The sequence below is a fragment of the Cydia splendana genome, chromosome 7, assembly GCF_910591565.1.
Source record: "Cydia splendana chromosome 7, ilCydSple1.2, whole genome shotgun sequence".
Lineage (NCBI taxonomy): Eukaryota > Metazoa > Arthropoda > Insecta > Lepidoptera > Tortricidae > Cydia > Cydia splendana.
The window spans coordinates 15,694,360-15,717,400 of NC_085966.1; the positions used below are offsets into that span (position 1 = coordinate 15,694,360).

General features: G+C 38.1%; 2 protein-coding genes across 5 annotated transcripts in view; one reads left to right on the forward strand and one right to left on the reverse strand.

The window, feature by feature from the left end:
* LOC134792362 (tyrosine kinase receptor Cad96Ca-like) overlaps positions 1 to 20,197 on the forward strand; it is a 100,806-nt gene extending 80,609 nt beyond the window's left edge. For all 4 annotated transcript variants that reach the window (XM_063763640.1, XM_063763643.1, XM_063763642.1 and 1 more), the window contains 5 exons: positions 5,697 to 5,848; positions 9,821 to 10,003; positions 15,108 to 15,247; positions 17,581 to 17,722; positions 18,161 to 20,197. In XM_063763640.1, coding sequence (XP_063619710.1) covers positions 5,697 to 5,848; positions 9,821 to 10,003; positions 15,108 to 15,247; positions 17,581 to 17,722; positions 18,161 to 18,385 — 842 coding nt within the window. In that variant the 3' untranslated portion in view covers positions 18,386 to 20,197. The remainder of the gene's footprint in view (positions 1 to 5,696; positions 5,849 to 9,820; positions 10,004 to 15,107; positions 15,248 to 17,580; positions 17,723 to 18,160) is intronic.
* A 26-nt stretch (positions 20,198 to 20,223) lies between these two features.
* On the reverse strand, positions 20,224 to 22,212 carry LOC134792361 (uncharacterized). The gene has a single exon (XM_063763639.1). It carries the CDS (start codon positions 22,210 to 22,212, stop codon positions 20,239 to 20,241), a length of 1,974 nt encoding a protein of 657 aa, XP_063619709.1. The 3' UTR covers positions 20,224 to 20,238.
* Between the last annotated feature and the right edge of the window lie 829 nt (positions 22,213 to 23,041).

Below are 23,041 nucleotides of genomic sequence, written 5' to 3' on the forward strand. Positions count from 1 at the left end.
GTCAGTACAGTTCGTGCCCCACACGCCACGTGTAATTTTTGACATAGCGTTGATGACACTTTATTACTTACATAGTTGATGTGGCGGCGAAATGGTTAATATTGTGAAGTGGAGTGAGGATAAGTAATGTCGGGCGAGCTTACAGTATGTTTGTTTTCTTCTCGGGACAAAGGTGTGTTGTGGTAAGCGGGCAAAGGTGTCAACAGGCCCACAAAGTTTCAACTTCCCAGTTAATCCGTGTGTTGAATGCAGCTACTACGGTCTAAAATAGAATGAATATTACTTAACATAATTATATGTTCTTGCTTCACCAAACTAAATATTTTTTGTTAAACCTGTATGAGAACCGTTAATTTGATGATCACTGGCCGACGACAACCCCTTCGTATTAAATATCAAGGGTGTGGGCGACATCTGCATTGTATGATCAAGGTCGATGAATGTAAACACTACCTTTTATTAATTTCATTATGTAGGTGCCTTTTGTTTTGTTGTTGAAAGTTTGTTGTGTGCGTCTGCGTGAGCATGACATTTTATGTATAAGACAACACTGAAAAAAAAAACCTGGTACTGGTAACCAGAATCTGGTTAGCTGTACTATATTGTCTTGTTGTATATGTGACGACAGGACACTTTGTAAACATAACCAGACCATTCTTGTTAAATTAAATTTGTTAATTTTATGAAGTGTATAGTAGTGGGTATAAGACTTTTAGTAAAGCCAACTAGCCAGTCTGTTAATGGTTACTAAATAATACAGTAACATATACGTTCCTGTCCTGTTGTTATAACAAGGTATTCAGTATATGTAACTGAACGATTTGTGCGGTGTACTGGTTTTATATTGTTCACGTTACCAGAACGCACTGTGCTAATGGGGCTTCTAAACGAGCCATATGTTCACTGCAATATGTGGCCGGCAACTATTGGTGTCCTCTTACTCACATGTTAGAGAGGGACACTAATAGTTGCCGGCCACATATTGCAGTGAACATATGGCCCGTTTAGAAGTCCCTTCAGCACAGTGGGTTCTGGTTACGTGAACAATATATAACCAGTACACTGCTCTTCTAGTAAATACAGACAAGTTTTTAAGCACACTCATTTTATTTTATTTTATTTTATTGATCAAATAAGTAACACAGCATTACAGTAAAACCAAGGCACTGTGACATTACAAATGAAAAAAAACATTTTGTCTCCACAAAGAAAACAATAGACACAAAAATGACATACAAATTAAACATTGGATTTGGGTGACAACGTAACAGCGTGGCTCCGTAGCGTCGTCTGACTCGGCGTAGGATTCGGCAGGTTGCCCCGGAACCGCCGAAACACACCCTTCGGCCAGAAGTCCGCGCTTGCGATGGTGTCCTGCAGAGGCCGCGGCACGCGCACTACAAATGAAGTGAAGTGCACATAGTGACGCGACTGTAGCTGGTGCACCCTCAGCGTGTAGCCAATCTTCCGGCGGACGTACTCCACCACCTCGTCGGCCCCGGCGGAGTAATGCAGGCGAGACACGTAGAGCGCCTTACTCGGTGTCGCAACTCGTAGGCCAGAATTAACCGGCTCCGCAGTGCCACACAGAGTTTTACGAGGCGCCCTGCGCGCCTTGCGTTTCCTTTTCACCAGTGTGAATCCCTCCTTATCCACATCGGTGCGGGAGGACTTTTCCTTAATCGGAGCCCGCACATTTCACTGTGTCAGCAACACGCAAACAACACGCACTTATACTATACACTTGTACTAGTTTACAATAAAATTATGGACAGGATCTACGTAAATAAAAACATCGACCGGCCGCAACGTAAGACGCTGGCGTAATGGCTGCTGTTCTGTGACTTGCGCAATTCCTTTCTCCGCCCCCCGCCACCCGCGCATACACCGTGGTGTTGGCACAACTGTTTGATTCGTTCAGACTACAATGCATTATAGTAACCACAACATAATAACTTGTAACGTGTACACTCGTATCTTTATTTTTACATATCATTGTTACGATGGGGCTGTCCATAAATTACGTCATCGATTTTTGACGATTTCCCCCCCCCCCCCCCCCTATAATCATCCAAAAATCATGCTTCAAATGACCCCATTTCCTCCTACTTCACGCTACCGTCATCCGATGTCCAGACCCCCCCCCCTAACTTGAAATGACGTAATTTCTGAATAGCCCCGATGCATATATTAAACGAGACAAACGTTTAATATTTACAACACTTGCATCTTTACATATATAACGAAATTGTAAGCAGTACTAAATTGCATTTAACTAGAATTAAACAGTGATGTTTAAAAAACAAGTTTTACACGATACAACATTTTTTGTTATTACTACCGGATTTTAGTAGGTATAACTATATTTTTAATTACTATACGTTCTGGTAGTATTGTAGAAAATTATTTTTTTCGGTGAAAAAATGGCGTTTCCAAAGGTTTGATAAATCTAAAACGTAAATTAATCGTTGCTCAAAAACAGAACTCAACTTTAATTCAAGTGACAAAAACTTGAATATGAATAGTCATATGAATAGTCTTGAACTTTAATTAATCATGGCCAGAATCAGAACCCTCAGAACACAAATCTACTATTAGGTATATACTAAATAATTTAGTGTTTATTAAATAAACTATTATTTAATTAGTCAATGTAGTTGCCTAACTTAGATACATGTCATGGACGGATGCGGTACCTACTTCCAAATAAATATTTTATTTCCTAATTAGGGAATTCCTTTGGGTACCTGTAAGTTTAGTGTTGTTGAAATAAAATAGATTATAGTTGTGTTGACATTTAACTAGTTAGCTTAAATTGTGCATATTAAGTACTTTACCGCTACGATAGTTTCATAATCATTATTATGGTACAAGTACGAGCGAAGAGAACATGTAAATTTTCACACTAATAGAGCAATTTTCGATGTTAATAGCCATTGTTTTCCAAGCTAAGCTATTATGCAGGATAAATACCGTTACAGCAAGCGTTTCCGAATTACACATGCGAAACGTTGTTATGATCATTTAGTGCAACACCCACTCAAAATTATCACTTAAATAGACTTGATTGTCGTTTAAGAGGGTTTTGAGAAATAATTGTACCATTTACTTTAACCACCAACCACCAACCAAAACCATTAACTTATTGGGTTATTTAGACTCAGAATCACGAGTAGGTGCCATTAAATGAGACAAAGAAAAAAAGCGTCCCCAGTTATTCATACAAATTTTAGGTGCCAGTTTTGCGACGGTCCATACAAATGTGAAAATACGTCACAAAACTAAGATTTTTCTTGGCATAGGTGCATTATTTTTCTTTTTAAATCAATAGTCTTCGTGATTCTGAGTAGAAATAACCCAAAACTTTTAATGCTATACTTTTAAGTGAAAATGCCCTTAAATAGACGGGGAGGGACGCGTTTTTAGGAGTATAGAGGAGGTGTTTTAGGTATCATATAAACTGTCATACTTACTTACTTACTTCGCTGGCTCAGCGACCCGAAGTGGATCTTGGCCTCCGACACTAGATTTCGCCATTCGTTCCTATCCTGTGCGATCTGACGCCATTCAGCCGCTTGTATGCCACACAGGTCTTTCTGGACCTCGTCGATCCATCGGTGCCTTCCGACCGGACGTCTCCCAGTTGGTCGCCCCAGATAAGCTCTTTTGGCCGCACGATCCTCTCCCATTCTCTCCACATGGCCGAGCCAGCGAAGTCGAGCAGCCTTGCTCTCGCCGATGATGTTGGGCTCGCCCACCAGTTCTTCCACCTCCAAGTTCCTCCTCACCCTCCAAGAGCCATCCTCACGTCTTGTAGGGCCTAGGATCTTTCTAAAGATCTTCCGCTCTGCCACCAAGAGCTTGTTTTCCTCCTTCAGGGTTAACGTCCAAGCTTCGCATCCATATACCAAGATCGGTCTTATCACGGTCTTGTAGACTCTAATCTTGGTTCTCCTGCTGATGAGCTTGGACGTTAATATTTTGTGAAGAGCGACTGAGCATCTTAGGGCATTCTGGATACGGATGTCGATTTCGTCTTCTCTCTGGTTGGTGTCTATTATTGTGCAACCAAGATACTTGAACGTTGATACGCGCTTGTAACAGTTCCCGTTAACGGTTAACCCATCTCTGCGTATCCTTCTCCGTCTTCTCATGTGGAGATACTCCGTTTTCTCCAGACTGATCCTACCCCACTTTCCTACCCTCCTCATCTAGAGTTTGTGCCATTCCTCGAACGTGCTCCTCACACTCACCCAGTAGGGCCAGATCGTCAGCGTATTCTACTATTTTGTGTCGGCCGTTCAACTCAACTCCCCCGTCATAGGGCGATTGTGCACTACAATGAATTTTACTGTCCGGAAGTCTGAGTTTTCATGGTCCGATATGGCATGAAAAAAACGGATGATTGGCTTGTGCACTTGTCCGTCTTTTTACTCGCAGGTGCGGCGCAGTGGCATGAAAAAAACGGATGATTGGCTTGTGCACTTGTCCGTCTTTTTACTCGCAGGTGCGGCGCAGTGGCATTTAACACACACCCCCTCCCCTAGCCCGCCCCCGCCCGGCCAAGTCATGAATAATACTAATTCCAGACGCAGTGCACAAGCATAAACACGTTTTTCATAGCTGTCATAGCGGACCGGAAAAAAACTGTCCGGAATGGGGAAAAGTAAAATGTCGGACGGTAAAATTACGTCTAGTGCACAAGCTACTATACCTATACATTTAATGGCGTGCCATATCGGACCGTAAAAACTCGGACTGCCGGACAGTAAAATTCATTGTAGTGCACAATCGCCCATACAATATAACTTTCCGGATGACGTACTCAAGTATCAAGTTGAACAGCAAGGGCGAGAGTGCATCGCCCTGTTTGGGCCCTGTCATGACTCCAAACTCTTCTGTGAGGACTGTGAGGGCGTTACCCACTCTAACCCGCATTTTGCTTACTTGAGTGGCAACTTTGACCATTTTTACCAGCTTGTCGGGTATGCCTAAGGCCTTGAGTACATATTTGGTAAAGTGCTTCCTTGTCGACACTATCATATTATAAACAGTCATAGATATAAGTATTTATTCGCGATTAAATTTGTGAGATTATACCGTAGTACTAATACCAAATTAAATTTAAATGTTTATTTCGCCAGATAAGAAAACAGTTCGAGTCTAGGTGCTAGTCATACAAATTAGATTTTTATTATTGGGTCGTTATTACAGTCAGTTCAAATCAGGCCACAGTGCATAATGCTCGCGCTAGGTAGAACTTTGCTGTTTTTATCGATTGGTGTAAAAGAAAGTTGAATCTATTCTCAGGTTAGTTTATTATTATAACAATAGTTCGATCCTTATCCATTCGGAAGGCGTACCTATATTTTGAGTGGAAAGCAATTTTTCTTGCTTGAATGTACATATATTATGTAGCCAATGTAGCCGACTTTAATGTCTTAGTGTTGTGTCTGCTGGACAAAAACCTGAGCTTGGATTTCAAAAATATCCCCAAGACCCCCACGATGACAATAGTTGCCTGATATTGCTGCTCCGATACATATTAACGCTAAGAATCTATCGTTACTTATCGATCCAGAAATATCTTAAAAATTGTCAGTGTCAGATGTCAATTGTCAAGTTAGTGAAATAGACACCAACTTAACTCGCCATATACTTACTCATTTTTATGTTAACTGTTACATATTTTACAGGTAAAAAAGGCGAGCAGACAGTGGCAGTGAAGACGCTGAAAGAGAATGCGTCTGAGAAGGAGAAGACTGACCTCGTGCAGGAGCTAATTGTGATGAAGAACCTCGGAACACACCCCAACGTTGTCAGGCTTATAGGTTGCTGCACTGAAAAGGTAAGGACCTCAGAATCTAGAAATACACTGAGGTAAAAGCTGTAATGCGAGAGTACTCTGAAACGATGGATCCCGGTACCCAAAGTCCGCAATCGACTGATAAATGCAAGCGTGTATTTTATGAGATTACCTACTGCGTTATCGTGTAAATCTTCCACATTTTATGAATTCAAGCTACTTTTATTCACATTGCTCACAAATTCTCAATCATTATTTTACATAAATACGCCAGAATCAAAAACTATTTTATTGTATATTGCTGTCAGATTAACTCTTTCTTATTGTGGATATTATATATTATAACATATGTCACCACGTTCCTCAAATTACGAGCCAGACAAATTACCCACCTTTTTTTTTTAAAAAAAAGGGTTAAAATAAATAAATAATAAAAAGCCTTTATTGTTGATCTTAGTTTAAATAACAAAAGTTCTGTAAGTATGCCTAAGAACTCATTATTACTAACAAAATTTACTAACTAATATAATATATATATATATATATATATATATATATATATATAAAAAGGGTTAAGTATCCCTAATAATATCCCAAATATTACCAATAGATTTTTTGAATTTCAAACTTACTCAATAACAGAATTTATTAAATCATTTACAACGATAAGTATAAAGGTTGGAACGAAAGGCCTTGATAAATATCAATTAGACCCAATAATCTTTGATTAAAGAATCGATTTAGATCAACTTTACTGAACCCGAGAGCTTATCGGCTTCAAGCTCATAAGGAGGATTTAGTTTTCATTGGAAATAAGTGTTCCTATTAGGAGAGCCATTGCCGAGCTATCTTGGTAAATCGTTTACTAACCGCTAAAATAATTTCTATTATCTTTTGATGAATCAGCTTCTACATCAGTGACTTTTCTTAAAATAAAACTTTGTCCAAAATTTGTTTAGGTGATAAACTGCTTCTTTTGTGTGATTGAAATAAATCATCTCTAAATGTTTGCAGTAAACTGGTTTCATATTTTATAGTCTCGCAAACTATGACACTCGTTACTCGTATGACAGAATTACCATATTTTAATATATTTTTAGTGTCATTCATTTGATACTCAGACAATAAATAAAATAAATTAATTAAAAATTAAAAAACACGCCTGCGAAAAAGCGAACTGAAAAGACAAAAATAATTTTTAGTTGTGTTAGTTTAGTTGAGTAACTTAATGAATGAAAAAATAATTAGAATATGAGTGTTTAGTGAAGGTTATAAACAACAAACGCAAAAGTTTTATGCTCATTTAGGATCGTGACTGTACCTGTGTATTTTATTTCAATTGCAGTCGGGAACCTATTAAATGGGAAAATGACAATACATCAAGGTCCCCGACTGCAATTGAAATAAAATACACAGGTACAGTCACGATCCTAAATGAGCATAAAACTTTTGCGTTTGTTGTTTATAACCTTCACTAAACACTCATATTCTAATTATTTTTTCATTCATTAAGTTACTCAACTAAACTAACACAACTAAAAATTATTTTTGTCTTTTCAGTTCGCTTTTTCGCAGGCGTGTTTTTTAATTTTTAATTAATTTATTTTATTTTATACTTTTTAGAATTTTTACATTCATTAAGTTGAGTAACTAACACGACTAAAAAATATTTTCATATTTTCAGTTCGCTTTCTCGAAGTCGTGTTTTTTAATTTTAATTATTTAATTAACTTTGGGGTCATGATTTCGTTACTAACCATTTGAAGTCACTTTATATTACTTTTGCGAGGGCGTCCTCAGTACAGAAAGGCACGCAGAGCGCCGCATATATCGGGCTACGCCCGACTCCTTTGGAACACGTATAGTGCGCCACGAACGTCGGGCTACGCCCGACGCTTTGAGTGAGAGGGCACTGAAGGCGTCTTGGTAAGCGTACAGCGTGTCACGTACGTGGGCCTACGCCCCCGACACTTGGTATGAGAGAGTCGAAGGCGCCTGGCTTTGGACCGAGTGCAGCGCGCCACGTACGTCGGGCTACATCCGACTCTTTTACTATTAGGGCGCCGAAGGCGCCCGGCCTTAGAACGCGTACAACGCGCCTCGTACACGCCCGACGCTTTGAGTAAGAGGGCGCCGAAGGCGCCCGGCTTTGGTATGCGTACAGCGTGTCACGTACGGCGGACTACGCCCGACACTTTTAGTATGAGAAAGTAGAAGTCGCCTGGCTTTGGACCGCGCGCAGCGCGTCACGTTCGTCGGGCTATGCCCGACTCTTTTAGTATGAAGGCGCCGAAGGCGCCCGGCTTTGGAACGCGTACAGCGCGCCACGTACGTCGGGCTACGCCCGACGCTTTGAGTATGAGGCCGGCTTTGGTAATCATACAGCGTGTCACGCTACGCCCGATACTTTTAATATGAGAGATTTGAAGGTGCCTGGCTTTGGACCGCGTACAGCGCGCCACGAACATCGGGCTACGCCAGAACCTTTTAGTATGAGAAAGTAGAAGTCGCCTGGCTTTGGACCGCGCGCAGTGCGCCACGTATGTACGTCGGGCTACGCCCGACTCTTTTAGTATGAGGGCGCCGAAGGCGCCCGGCTTTGGAACGCGTACAACGCGCCACGTACGTCGGGCTACGCTCGACGCTTTGAGTATGAGGGCGCCGAAGGCGCCCGGCTTTGGTAAGAGTATAGCGTGTCACGTACGTCGGGCTACGCCTGACCCTTTTAGTGTGGGGGCGCCTTTGGCGCCTGGCTTTGGACCGAGTGCATATACTTGGACAAGTTGCAGGAAGCGCACATCTTTCTTACGCTCTGAGTAATGTCATCATCATAAATGTTAAAATTAAATTAAACCATACGGTTATAATGATACTTTCACGATTTGTTCTGCCAAAGTCGGTGCAGAGTTAGCTTAGACGGACTCTGCATCGTATCGATTAATAAATAGAAGTTATATTTTAAACTTTCCGATTCCATTAGCGCAATTACGAACATGTTTTAAAAACTATGAGTAGTATGTACCTAATATAATATAATTATATTTTTTTATACTACTACTTTACTAGAAAGTCTTCGACCAGTGTGTGTTGCCAGTGATGACATATGGAACTGAAACGTGGCCGCTTACTGTGTGCCTCATAAGAAGGCTCAAAGTCACCCAAAGGGCAATGGAGAGGGCTATGCTTGGAGTCTCTCTGCGTGATCGCATCAGAAATGAGGCCATCCGCAGCAGAACCAAATTAACCGATGTAGCCCTCCGAATCGCTAAACTTAAGTGGCAGTGGGCGGGGCACATTGCCCGTAGAACCGATGGCCGTTGGGGCGGAAAGGTTCTCGAGTGGCGACCACGTACCGGAAGGCGCAACGTGGGTAGACCCCCCACAAGGTGGACTGACGACCTGGTAAAGGTCGCGGGAGTCCGCTGGATGCGGGTGGCGCAAGACCGGTCATTGTGGCACTCTTTGGGGGAGGCCTATGTCCAGCAGTGGACGTCCTCTGGCTGATATGATGATGATGATGATGATATTTTTTTATGATCAGCGGTCAAACTCTTTCCTTTTATTTTAATAAGTATCCCATTCAATAATTATATTTGGTTTTATGAGATTAGCTTCTCTTAACATATTTTGTCAATTCTTACTTTCTCAAAATGAAACTTAAACCCACATGTTGCATATATTTTATCAATTGGCTTTCAAAGCCCTTCATTTTGATACCCTACTCGATAGGTTTGCACGATATTTTTTTCTAAAGGTTGCGTAATATGGCGCATTAAGTCCGCCATATTGTTTTTATAATGACGTCATATAGCCTATGTTAGCCGGGATGACGTAAGGATTCTAATGATGTATCATTCGTCTAAATCGGTTAAGGCATTCAGAAGTTAAGGTGGAATAAAGAAACTCACATACATACAAACATGAACGCTGAAAACAATACACTCTTTTTGTTTGGGCAGTCGTGTAATAAGTCAAAAACGCAAAGTAACATTTCTATTTCGATTCTTTTTCCAGGAACCAACCCTAGTAATAATGGAGTTTGTTAGCCTCGGGAAACTCCAACAGTTTCTGCGCGACTCTCGAGCCGAACGACACTACGGCAACACTCACGCCGGAAGCCAATTCTTGACCTCACGAGACCTCACCCACTTCGCCTACCAGGTGGCCCGCGGCATGGATTTCCTCAGTTCAAAAGGGGTAAGAGCTTTTTTTAAATAATGTCACTTTGATAAAGAACAGTAAAAATATTCAAAGGCTATTCTGGTGCGTTACAAATGTCGATCTATTCCAATAGGGGGATTCGCCGCAATGAAAGGTCCCATTTAACAAGCCGTTCATATTATATATATTCATGTTATTGAAATGCTCCTATGAAAGCTAATGCGTGCTGTACACACTCGTCGAGCGACCCCGAGACAGGCCGAGAATGAGTGTGTACATACTGTTCCCTTCTCGTCTCGCTCTTTCTCGTCTCGTCTCGTGGTTCTCCGCTTGGATCGGGAGACTCTCGGCGAGAGGCTCTCGACGAGTATGTATAGCCGGCGACGGAGTAAGTACTTATTCGTTTTTAGGAGTTTTGATTTCTGTCTCACGTACATTACTTACGATTACTGTCAACTTAACGACGCCATACTATCCATTTACATCAGTTTCCCGTATCTTTTTTTTCGTTTATTTTTATATCCATTACGTGAACTGTGCGTACTGAATATAGATAGAAAGTGTAGGTATTTTATTATTCTCGTGTATTTCAACACTGCGTCATTTATTTTGTTTATGTCAAAGCGATGTAAAAGCAGTGGAATGACGCAATTTTAAAATCAAAATTTAACATTTAACTTGTTAACTAAATATAAAAAAATTAAATGTATGTAGGTATTTAAATAAGTTTAATCCTACGAGTATTCATATATCTAATTACAAGATATATTATTATTTATAAGCGTTTTTGAACCTCTATTTTATTCGGCGATAAACAGTGACTGAAAATCAATTAGTATGCAATTATGCAAGATTTAACGCCGTGAATACTTGTACTTGAAGAGCGAAGAGATTATTGAGTACTACTTACTAAAACGCGTTTTAACCTGTACCCTGTACACTCATTATCAGCAATGACCTCTAACACGAGCAAAAAATTTAACTGTAGGTTGTACCTACTCCTCAAACTGACCAACATTTGTTCAGCGACTTTGGAAAATTATGAAGACTTTAGACTTGGTATTTTTCATACAAATTAAGTATTATCTTCAATGTACGCTGTCATCAGTGTAATATCAGTGTAATTGACGTTGCTTGTCACGCTTTAAACATAACAATTTCGCAATACATTGCGTCCTAGAATAAATTTTATAGTGTCCTAAAAATCAAAATACAAGTGTTTTTTTAAGTCGCTGAACAAATGTTGGTCAATTTGAGGCGTACAGCCTACAGTTTAATTTTTTGCTCGTGTTTACAGGCCACACCCGGTATAATATAAAATATTACATGTATTAATCTAACGAACATTTTTATTTCACGACTCAATTGCTCAGTGCACAAAGATTTCATCATTTACTCTTATTACTTTGGAATAGTTATTTGTACAACAAGAGATCAAAGTTTGATATTTCTTCGAGTGCTTATTTTGAGTCCCGTGCAAGTGAAAGATTCTATAATAAATAAATTTAGAATCTTGAGCGTAGTAAGGGACTCAAAAGCGCACGAGATGTAAATAATTTTGATCTCGTGTAGTACACAAAATTTTTCACCGGAGCAGTGAGAACATACCTATTAAACAACTTAAAAAATGTAATCCTTCTTCATCACTTAATACCTGCACTCATGTTTTCTTAAAATATACAAACAATTAAGTTTAACTACCGCAATCGAACACAAAAACAAAACGTAATAATTAATTTCAGTAAAATAATATGGAAATAACGAACATCAACTGACACTTCAATCTACAACTTTTTTTTTGTAAAAAAAACTTTGTAAGATACGGTCCGAATTGCGGATACGTACTATTTGTCAACTATGGTAGAAATTCTTAAAGTAAAATAATTAATTTTGCGTAATAATCGGTGTATTTATTGAGTTCATTATTTTAATTGTACAATAAAATACCTAAAAATATATATTATTTAATCAGTTTTTATCAAATCTTAAACTTTGTTTTTATTAATTAATTATTAAGAATTCATACTCGTACGTGGTTTGGAACTATGCGGTCTGAAGTTTTCGGGGGTCTATTATAAACCGTCAATATACCGTTGAATGTCGTTTTAACTTTTTTTTTGTCTGTTTCTTTTTGCTTACAGTGTGAAAGGGACAGAGATAATAGAACCCAAGTATTTCGAACTTGTATTAGACCCCGCATGTTGAAATTACATTTGACTATAAAGGTCACATGAATGTCATTTTGTCTCACTCCGTGAGCAAAATCGCATTTTGCTCACTGTTTTTAAGAAGCAAAGTACCCTTGTTCGAGCTGCTGAGGTGAAAAATATATTATTTAACTTTTTAGAACAGCTTTTAACACTAAATATACATATTACGCCGTTTTATTTAACTACTTACTGCGGGTAGGTACCTTCTTCTTCCTCGCGTTATCCCGGCATTTTGCCACGGCTCATGGGAGCCTGGGGTCCGCTTGACAACTAATCCCATGATTTGACGTAGGCACTAGTTTTTACGAAAGCGACTGTCATCTGACCTTCCAACCCAGAGGGGAAACTAGGCCTTATTGGGATTAGTCCGGTTTCCTCACGATGTTTTCCTTCACCGAAAAGCAACTGGTAAATATCAAATGATATTTCGTACATAAGTTCCGAAAAACTCATTGGTACGAGCCGGGGTTAGAACCCGCGACCTCCGGATTGAAAGTCGCACGCTCTTACCGCTAGGCCACCAGCGCTTTTATACTGCGGGTAGGTAACATTTAAATCAAAAATTGAAATTAATTGATATTTTGCGAACACTATAGACTGTATCTTTAGGTATTTAAATAAAAGTAAACAAACAATTTGTACATTTTCGGGTAGTTATAACATTTATTGGTTAACCAACCAAATACAAAACCGCCAGGATCAGTCACTGAACACGACCAGGCCCCAATTTCACCACGGTGACAGGTGCGACAATTGTAAAATCACTGTTGCCGACGTCACAGGCATCCATGGGCTACGGTTACCACTTACCATCGGGCGGGCCGTATTCCTGTTTGCCACCATCATTGTATTATTTAAAAAAACTTTATTATATCGGAAAAAAACAGATATTTCTTTTGCGAAGTTTCTGACAATTGTCAAGATTTAGAAGAATTGTAGGTAATTCTTGACAGGTAATGAGTTATATGTCGGAATTTCGTGACAATTGTAGTGTTTCTTGTGACAATTGTCATAAACTTAGCAAGAGAAATATCTGTTTTTTTCCGATATTATAAAGTTTTTTTTAATAAAACAATGATGGTGGCAAACAGGAATACGGCCCGCCCGATGGTAAGCGGTAACCGTAGCCCATGGATGCCTGTGACGTCAGCAACAGTGATGTTTTACAATTGTCGCACCTGTCACCGTGGTGAAATTTTAAAGCCTGACTTTAAGCTACATTATTTAATTTTGATCATGTAATGTTTTCATCTACCCTCGACTGGCTTAATGAGCCATTTGAGGGTAGTATTTGTTTACTTTTATTTAAATACCTACATACAGAGTATATAAATTAAAAGGACGGTTTGAAACTTTGAATTAGAGTCATTTGACAACTTTACACCATAAATAACCAAATTAATGGTGGTAATAATGGATTAATAAACACTTGACAAACATGAACAAATACTAAATAAATAAATAGTTACTTAGTAGTATTTTGAAGGTTAATAATCGTAAGTTAAAAACAAAACAAACACAAACTATTTGACACTGACACATTCGCTAGCGACTGCGTAAACTAATTCACAATGCATCTCCTTCGTACAGTATTACGCGGGAGTATTACGTATATTATATACCTACCTCGTACATTGGTGCAAGCGAGATGCACTGCATTTGAGTTGACGTTTACAGTTTAGTCATGGTTAGGGGAGTGTCATACAAAGTTTTCTCGTTTACAATGTTAGTTGGAATATCGTCTGCACGAGGAATCTATTAACTACTATTTAAGTACTCCTTTACGTTTACGTTCTTCTATTTGAATAATACAATTTACTTTAGTATAATTTCAATTTAAACATGCAAATTGAATCTCTCTATTTCAATTGAACGGAGAGAAGAAAATAGCAAAACAATAGCGGATACTGCCGATTGTGTATCTATGCAAAACATCTTTGATTGTACGTTATTTAGTTAGATATAAGTTCTCGATTTCCGTATTGGCGGTTGTTGAAGGTAAATCCCGATTTTCTTTACTGAACTTTTACCGTCAAATAATACATGTTATATACAGGACATTTTTGTAATTATTTGGCTGTTAGAGAAACTGATACAGATTCAGATACAGATTAGACTACGATTATAGACAGAAATTGAAAGTTTGCCGAAATCTAGAATTGTTGGGTTTTACCGGGCGGTCAAGGGTAATTGAGTCCAGCGACAATTCTCCCATTCTAAGTATTTACCCCCATCTGCTTATTATTAAGAATAAATAACTAGATAGGAGTAGGTTTCTTGGGTGTCATCAGATATATAGATAGATATACCGAGACAAATACTCGTAGCAATTAGGTACCATCTCTTGAAAGAAAATCTCAGACAGTTTTTTTTTTTGTGCGATTATTTCTTCATAATTATATTTATTTTAAGGTTCACTAAATATTTTAAGTAGGTAGCGGTTAACGGCCAAGTAGATCTGACGTACGTCAATCCTCCAGATCAGTCTCATTGGTACGAGCCAGGACTTACGGAATCAAATCCTGGCTCGTACCAATGAGTTTTTGGGAACTCATGTACAAAATATCATCTGATATTTACCTACCTCTAGCTTTCCGGTGAAGGAAAATATCGTGAGGAAACCTGCTTACATCCGCAAAAAAAATCAAAGGTGTATGTGGGGGACTTCACCCGCATTGGGTCCGTGTGGGACTGATGTAGCCTGTGCCCAGCAGTGGAACGTACGCAAGCTTATTTAAATCATTTTAAATATGTACTTATGTAAGGATTGTGAGGTAGACTGGTAGAGAATTCCTTAAGTCATTAAGGTCGATCTTTTTTACTGGTTAAACAAGTAAATAATACATCATTTTTTATTTGTCCGAGGAGGACAATAAGACATGTTTTTATCTTATAATTGGACAAGCACTTGACTATCTTTTGTTCCACAGATAATCCACCGGGACCTGGCAGCAAGGAACGTGCTCATCACAGAGGAGCGCATGTGCAAAGTGGCCGACTTCGGGTTCGCACGCGACGTGGCCGGCACGCACGTATACGAGAGGAAGAGCGATGGCCGCCTGCCTATACGGTAAGACACCATCACCATCAAGGGCGGGTCTATAGTTCGTTTTTTTTTAGCATTAGAAATAAGGTAAACAATCTTGATGTGTCTTTTAATTGAAAAAGAGAGTAGAGAGAGTACCATTTTGTACCATTTGGAGTTGAAACTCTAGGTCCATGGGGTCCCAGCGCGCATAAGTTGTTCGCAGAAATCGCGAAGCGTCTGGTTGACGTAACTGGTGACCGAAGAGCTGGCGGCTACCTCGCACAACGTATCAGCATTGCGATACAGCGAGGAAATGCCGCCAGCATCCTTGGTACAATGCCTCAAGGGCCTATTTTAGATTTAAGCTAGTTATTAATTTCGTATAGTAGTACCACTGTATATATATATTGTATGTAAATAAATGATTTTTACCATTGAAAAACACATTTTAAAAATGAGTTACGGCAAATATGTAACAATTATGAATCAAATACGATCATTTATATTCTTCTGCTTTCATAAGACAAGTAATGGTTACTGATTTTTAAAAAGTGTTTTTCAATTAAAAGACATCTCAAGATCGCTTACCTTCTTTCAAGTTCTTTCTAATGCTAAAAAAACGAACTATAGGGGGAGAGGGGGGCCATGGGCAGCAATCTAACTACACGGTCCAAAAATATCCATAAAACTACAAAATATCGCTTAGTATATGCGTATTAATAAAATGGTTCAGACAGAATAAAGACATTAATTCCATATTTGAACAAACTATTCCCTGAAACAGCACGGAAATTGCACTTCATCAGGATAAACTAAAGCCGAAAATCTATACATGCAAGCTTTTGAGCGCTGAATATCCGACTGCCATCCTTTGCGGATCTGTTTTGATGACGTGCGCATGTGTGTTTCAATTATAAATTCTACTAAGCTCACAACTTAGTTCATAATTTTATAACAACCTTATCTCTGTTAAATATAACGAGATTTTCTTTAAAATGTGTTAGCATCACGATATGTACCTATTTCAAGTAATTTAAATGAGGATTCATTGAACTTAATAACTGATGATATTTCTAACATCTGAGCAATTGAGCATGTTGTTATTTATTTAGTTTACTAGTAGTTCGCCCCGAACTGAGAACTCGCGGTTAACCAAATATTATATAGCGATTGACTTTGTTGCACCTACTTAGGTACTCGTATAGTGCGACATAAAATAATAGAAAATAAATGAGAGCGCCACTTTCTACGTAACTGTCACATTTATGACATGGCAACAATTTAGTATGGACATTTTGAGTTCCATTTTATTTAATTTCTACTATATTATGTCGCTCTATAGGCGGCAATGGATCAAAGATCGCGTGGATTTATTGCAAGGTCTGTGGAGCCCTTAACTGATAGATTTAAGCAAAGAGTACTATGTATAATATAGTTGGCCAAGCAGATCTTGTCAGTAGAAAAAATGTAGGCGCGAAGGGATATGGTCTCATAGAAAATTTGAGGAGCGCGCCTTTTTCTACTGACAAGATTTGCTTTTTTGCATCAATTTTGAAGCGCCATTTACAAGTTTAGCGTTAAGTAATATAGATGGCGCTATTTTTTCGAATAAAGGGCTTCGTATATGGCTGTCCCTCCCCTGGATTTAAGTCACCACCATAGAGATTAAAATAAACTGTATCTGTGCTAAGCCGAAATATTTCCTGTCAAATGTCAAATACATATATTATGTTTATTCTATTTTATTTTTATCTTGCTAATTATTTCAAAATGGTAAATTTAAAAACGATATTATAAAAGTGTAAGTCGAGCACTTTCATTTGATACTAAACTCGACCATGTTTCTTTCAAAAAGATGACCAGAATAGCAAGACCTCTCACAAACAGCTTTTTGGCCTTCTAAGCTCTTCTAGCTCAATAACCCCTTGATCGGGCCTGCTCATAATTTAATGACTAAAATATAATGCCCTCGACTACACGTTTACCCAACTTCATTTAAAATAGAACAAATTTACTTAAGTTCTTGAGTATCAAACTATCTTCTGACAGTTCAGCTTAAAAACATCGAAATGCCGGGACGTGCCGCTAGCCAGCCGCGTGTTCAAAGTCGAATGTAAGAACTTCGCTTCGCTTCGCTCGCTCGTTCGACTAAAATTACGGTGGACGTGCTTACCTAAATTGGATCACAGTCCTTTAAAAATCCAATCCATTTATAAACCATAGTAATGTTACTGGCTAACCTAGCCAAGTGACGTAAAGACCTAAACTTCGTTGGGTAAATATCAAACAATGGTTTCTCAGAAACTGGAGCTAACTAAATACTGCAGTTTCATAAATAAATGAACAGGAATTGAAATGGTATTGTATAATTTCAGGTGGATGGCTCCTGAATCGCTATACGATGACATATTTAGTGTTAAATCTGATATCTGGAGCTTCGGTGTTCTTCTGTGGGAGATCGTCACACTTGGATCTACGCCGTACCCTGGATTGTCAGCGGGTGACGTCATGAGGAAGGTAAAAACAATCGCAACTTGGTAGATATACAGTACATATAAGATACAGAAGATGTACCTAACTAACTAATTAGAGCGACGAATCGGCCATCGTCATGTTTCTTTTATCTAACACTTAAGTTTAAATGCTGAATAAAAAATAGTGAACAGTAAATATACGTATATTTCGTCGTTTGTTTTCTTAACACGTAGAAAAGTGGATGTAGCTAGGTATGTTAGGGCACCACCCGATCCACTTTTCTATACAGCTAGTATGGGTACCTACTTAATTTTGGACAATTTTTGCAGTTTTATTTCATTTTTTATGAGCTAAGTGAAATAAATTTTGAACAGATTATGCAACTTGAGTACGATAAAACGCAGTAACTACCTAGAAGGCCTAAATTTTTAATTAAACCTACATGCACCTACTTATTTAAGCTATTAAACTTGTTTTCAGGTCCGCGAAGGTCACCGCCTCGAAAAACCCGAGCATTGTCGCCGGGAGCTCTACAACATCATGTACTACTGTTGGGAGGCCGAAGCCTCCTCCCGGCCCGACTTCAAGGAAGTCGTCTCCATGCTCGAACGGCTACTGTGCACGGAAACAGACTACATCGAACTCGAGAGGTTCCCCGACCATTCATACTATAATGTGCAGCATCTGGACGGAGAGAAACTTTAGCAGTTTGAATTTGGAACTGTGTGAATGAGCGAAGCCAATTATGATAATGATATGGAAATAAACTGGAGCGTTTTTGTGCCGCATACTGTCGAGATAAGCTTGGCTGTAAAATATTCAGCTCTAAATGAACCTTTTATTGTTGTTTATAAAAGCAACATAGTGTAGGTGACTATATAAAATGTAAATGGTGTTGTGAGTGTTGATTTTGGCGTCAATTGCTTTTTGGTTTTTAAATGTTAGTTGCAAAGATGACTGGATCATTTAATAACGTATGCAGATTAACATTTGCATACATTTTAATGCGAAATACTTCATAACAGTTTTTACTACACAACTTAAACAAAAAGTGACCTGGCGTTAATGGATGAAGATCTGATCTGAGTTAAGTATACGAGTAGCTTCAATTTTGACTAGAACCGTATACCTATAGCCCCTCAAACAAGGTGGGAGTTGTCTATAACTCTGGTTCAGTGTTATTCAATAGATTTAACTACAGCCTTCCATTCCATAGTCCTACAAAATGAGGTGCGTAGGCTAGAATAATTTAAAATCAACAAATTCATTAACCGTGCACTCGGAACTGGAAGAAGAGTTTTGTTTTGAAAAGGCATAAAGCCACAGAATAAATACTAGTACTAGGTACAGAAGATTCACTCTCTAACAAAACGCGTCTGTTACGATTAGGACAGATATGACCGCTAGGTGGCGCAAGCGCCACGCGCGGCCTATGCCTAGCTAAAATTTGTGTGGGACGGATGTACCTACTTGTAGCTACTTGTTGCGACGCGACGAAATCGCGGAGTGAGCCACGCCTGATAAAGCTCAGTTGTGTCGCAAACAGACGAAAAAAAAAGATTGTTGAAGGTTTTCCGCGACGCGCAATATACCTATGTGAGGCAGCAAGATCTCCTGCTCAACTTTATTGCGTAAAACAAATCTTCAGACCCTGCGCAGGCGGCGGATTGAACGGCCAATTTATTTTCAGCAACTAAAATATCAATTTCAGATTGAATTTCCTCAAATTTTGCATAAAGTGCGTCCATTTTGCTTAAACGCACTTAGAGTTCTATCACGTTAACGAATCTAATTTTACTACATAGTTAATGGATTTGGTTAACCTCCCCTTAACCGCGCCACGCTTACGAATAAACCCCTTTATGTCCGCCGCCATTGTGTTGAGCTAAGGGAAAATGGGTTAAACTCCTTTACTTTTATATGTATAAACTTAACTAAATGATGTTAAAATTGTATATAAATTGTAATTAAATTAAAAAAAGAGCCTGGAATGAAATGAAAACTTAAATGCTTGCGAGTCTTTTTGACTCTAGCTTGCATCCCTTTTGTGTTGTATGTGAAAGAAAAAGATGCAACACGAACATTTGTCAAATAGGTACAGCCATGTGAAGTGTCAGCATAATGTGTTGTACCGAGGTGTATAATTGCTGTCAGCAATTTTTTTTAATAATAATGGCATCTGATTATAATAATATAATACAATGTTTTTAGCAAAATAAAGAAATAAAATAAATCGACAGCGAAAGATGGTTGGATAACAATGTAAATTAGATAAATGTTAGATTAAAGATATAAAAACTATGGCAATAAAGTACAGATTACTTACTTCTTAAGATTAAATTTAATATTTCGTTATATGTAATTCCATCCACGTAGTTGCTAGTCTTTAGATATAGGGATGTAATAATAAGTATAAATTTAGTACACTTACATTATAAATATTTGTACAGTTAAAAATAGTGTTGTGACGATGGTTTTGTAATTTATGCACATCATGAATATACGTTTGTTAAAAATGTATGAAGTTTGATTTTGGTAAATTAAAAAACAATCACCTTTTAAACATATTTCTTACAAAATTTTATATTTTTTACAAATTTTGTATGAAGTATGATTTCCACTATGAACACAAATGTGCCACACACAGAGCCAAATATAAGGGCTAAATATCCACTTTGTAGAGTTTGAATGGATAGAGCGGGTCTTTTACTGTATTCATTTTCTAATTTGTTCAAGAGTAGAGCTCGATGTCTTAACAAATAACCGTCAAAATATGCTATCACTGCGGTATTGATGCCATGCTGTCGAAAATATGTTAAAATTCTAGAAAACCCTTTCATAAACGGAAAACCCTTCGTAGATACAGTTTCCAAAGGGACAGTAAAGACGTTCGTTGGGAAAGCATAATACATATAGTTTCCAAATTGATCACTCAGCTCCGGTATTATAGCTGATACATACGCCAGTTCCGAGCGACTGCACAAGAGAGAGAAGTTCCGATGGATTGCCACATCTCTCAAGGCATCCTTTATATCGGCAATATCAATCCACTCGTCCAAAAAATAATTATCAATAGGATCAGTAGAATTTTCAAAAATATCATGCAATTCTTCAGAACCGCCACATTTTAAGCCACTTTCAACCAATTCCTCGACGGTCGATATCTGATATTCAAAACTTGGGTTCGTCAATACATCAATCAATTTCGTTTGATAAGCAGTTATTAATAAAATGCAATAAAGGTTTATGAAGACAAAAAATAAACGCAAACTATGCGTAATTGGTCGTGAAAATGCACAAAAACCCAAATTACTGAGCCACGTGTTAATAAAATAATGATCCAGATTAGTTCTATAACTTGGATCCCTGCTCAGCTTAGCTAACACCATCCAACTTAAAGCAATAAAGACAAAACAAGTTATAACTGTCAACCATACAGTTTTTTGAAATATCACAAAAAGAGCTAGCCATGCCGGTTTTGGTAACGCTCGTGGAACGACCCAGGTGTAGGAATTGGCTAAGTAAGTTGAGCTGCACTCAAAATCTTGATGAACTTCGTCGTCGGGAAAAATGCCTCCTAAAAGAAGGTGGCCTTTTTTGTCAGCTAGGTCTCTCAGAGCTCCGCTCCAGTCACCATGAAATGACTTCTCTCCGCGATATGAATTCAGGATTTCGTATCGTAGGGAAAGGTTATAACGTTTTGCTAACTGATTAATCAATATACTTTCAATATTAGGATCCAACGGATTATGACTTATAAAGGGCTGTCGTTCTAGAGCAAGCACTTTCAAGCTACATCCCATCATGTCACTAGGAATTTTTGATTCAAAAATCTTTTTTGCGTATTTTATTTTGCCACGTTCACAGACGTTTTCCACTATCAGTCTATTTCTTATCGATTCATTGTAGTATCCACAATATTTTGGAGGTTCATAAGGCCGCCAACTATAGATATTTGCCTTCCGGACATTATTGACTTCTGGTATAATCACAATGGCATTGATTACATTAACTTTAAAAAGGCAAAATAGCATGTCTTCGGCATGCCTGATGTTTTGATCGTCAGAACCGGTTCTTGAGAAATATACCAAAATGAATAAGGCTCTTGGATTCCAACTCCGAGTTCGAATAAGTCTACTTGCGATATAACTGAATTCCTTGTAGTCTTCTATTATTAAAATAAAGTAATGAGCTAGAGGTGTAGCTTCAAAATGATCCATGTGCGGCCCAACACTCATTTCTACGGCTGTATTGTCATTGTTAAGGCATATCCCTTTATCTTTCTTCGTAGGTGTAGCTATTATTACAGAGTATTTTAATTTTTTATGCACAGATTTAATGATAGCATGTCTTATTCCAGCTACTGGTGTGCTTACGTTAAAAGTGTCCACGAAATAGAGATGTCCAGATTGGGCAAAATTTCTATCAATTATTTCACTAACACAACCGGAGAAGTCACTAACCACAGTAGGACCGTGGGGGTTAACTTTAGCATTAACGCCGATACTTAATAAAAATATTATTTTTAGCATTGTTGATGCACTTAGAGCGAGTTAATGTCACAAAATGCTTTTGCTATGTGCTCAAGCAAGCCTCTGAATAAATGACTGAAAATATTAAAACCATTGCATTGATAATTATCTCTGACAACGAAAGTTACTTACAGTACCGTTTAAAGTTAAATTAACTCCAGCGAGTATTGATAACTTTAATGAACTGGACATTTAGGTCGACATAAATAATATAAGCATAGACATTCAATTTTTCTTTTACTGAACATTGCTTTTTAAAACGGTTCTAAAAGTGGAATCATGAGCGTTGCGAGGTTTCGAGGACTTTGCTCCCGAGTGAAACACAAAATTTTGCACCACACCAAACGCGAGGAAAATACCGACTAAAATATTATAAATCAAAATACAAATGAATATTATTAAAATATTTATCATACAAAAGTACCAATTTTTATTAGGGCGAGCGAAGCGAGCCCTATCACTATTCGACAAACTATGCATTCTTGTGGTACACTTTACGGAAAAACTACTGCACTGTTTGGTTTGAGATTTAACATAGTAATCTAAATTCATGTCTAGATGTGTTATCAAACATAAAAATATCATTTTATAAACCTAAAAAAATAAAATAAAGTAATTAACACTTTGTATTACTACTAGCGCCATCTGTTGGCAAAATAATGAATTAACATTCGTGCTAATGTTAATTATTTATTTATCTAACAGATGGCGTTAGTAGTAAATGAAGAAATAAATATTGGACATTATTATACAAATTGACTAAGCCCCACAATACTCAAGAAGGCTTGTGTTGTGGGTACTCAGACAACGATGGGCGTTTTCAGAAATA

Bases quoted from the DNA above. Each gene is read 5' to 3' on its own strand.
- LOC134792361 (XM_063763639.1), bottom strand. From the start codon at position 22,212: ATGCTAAAAATAATATTTTTATTAAGTATCGGCGTTAATGCTAAAGTT.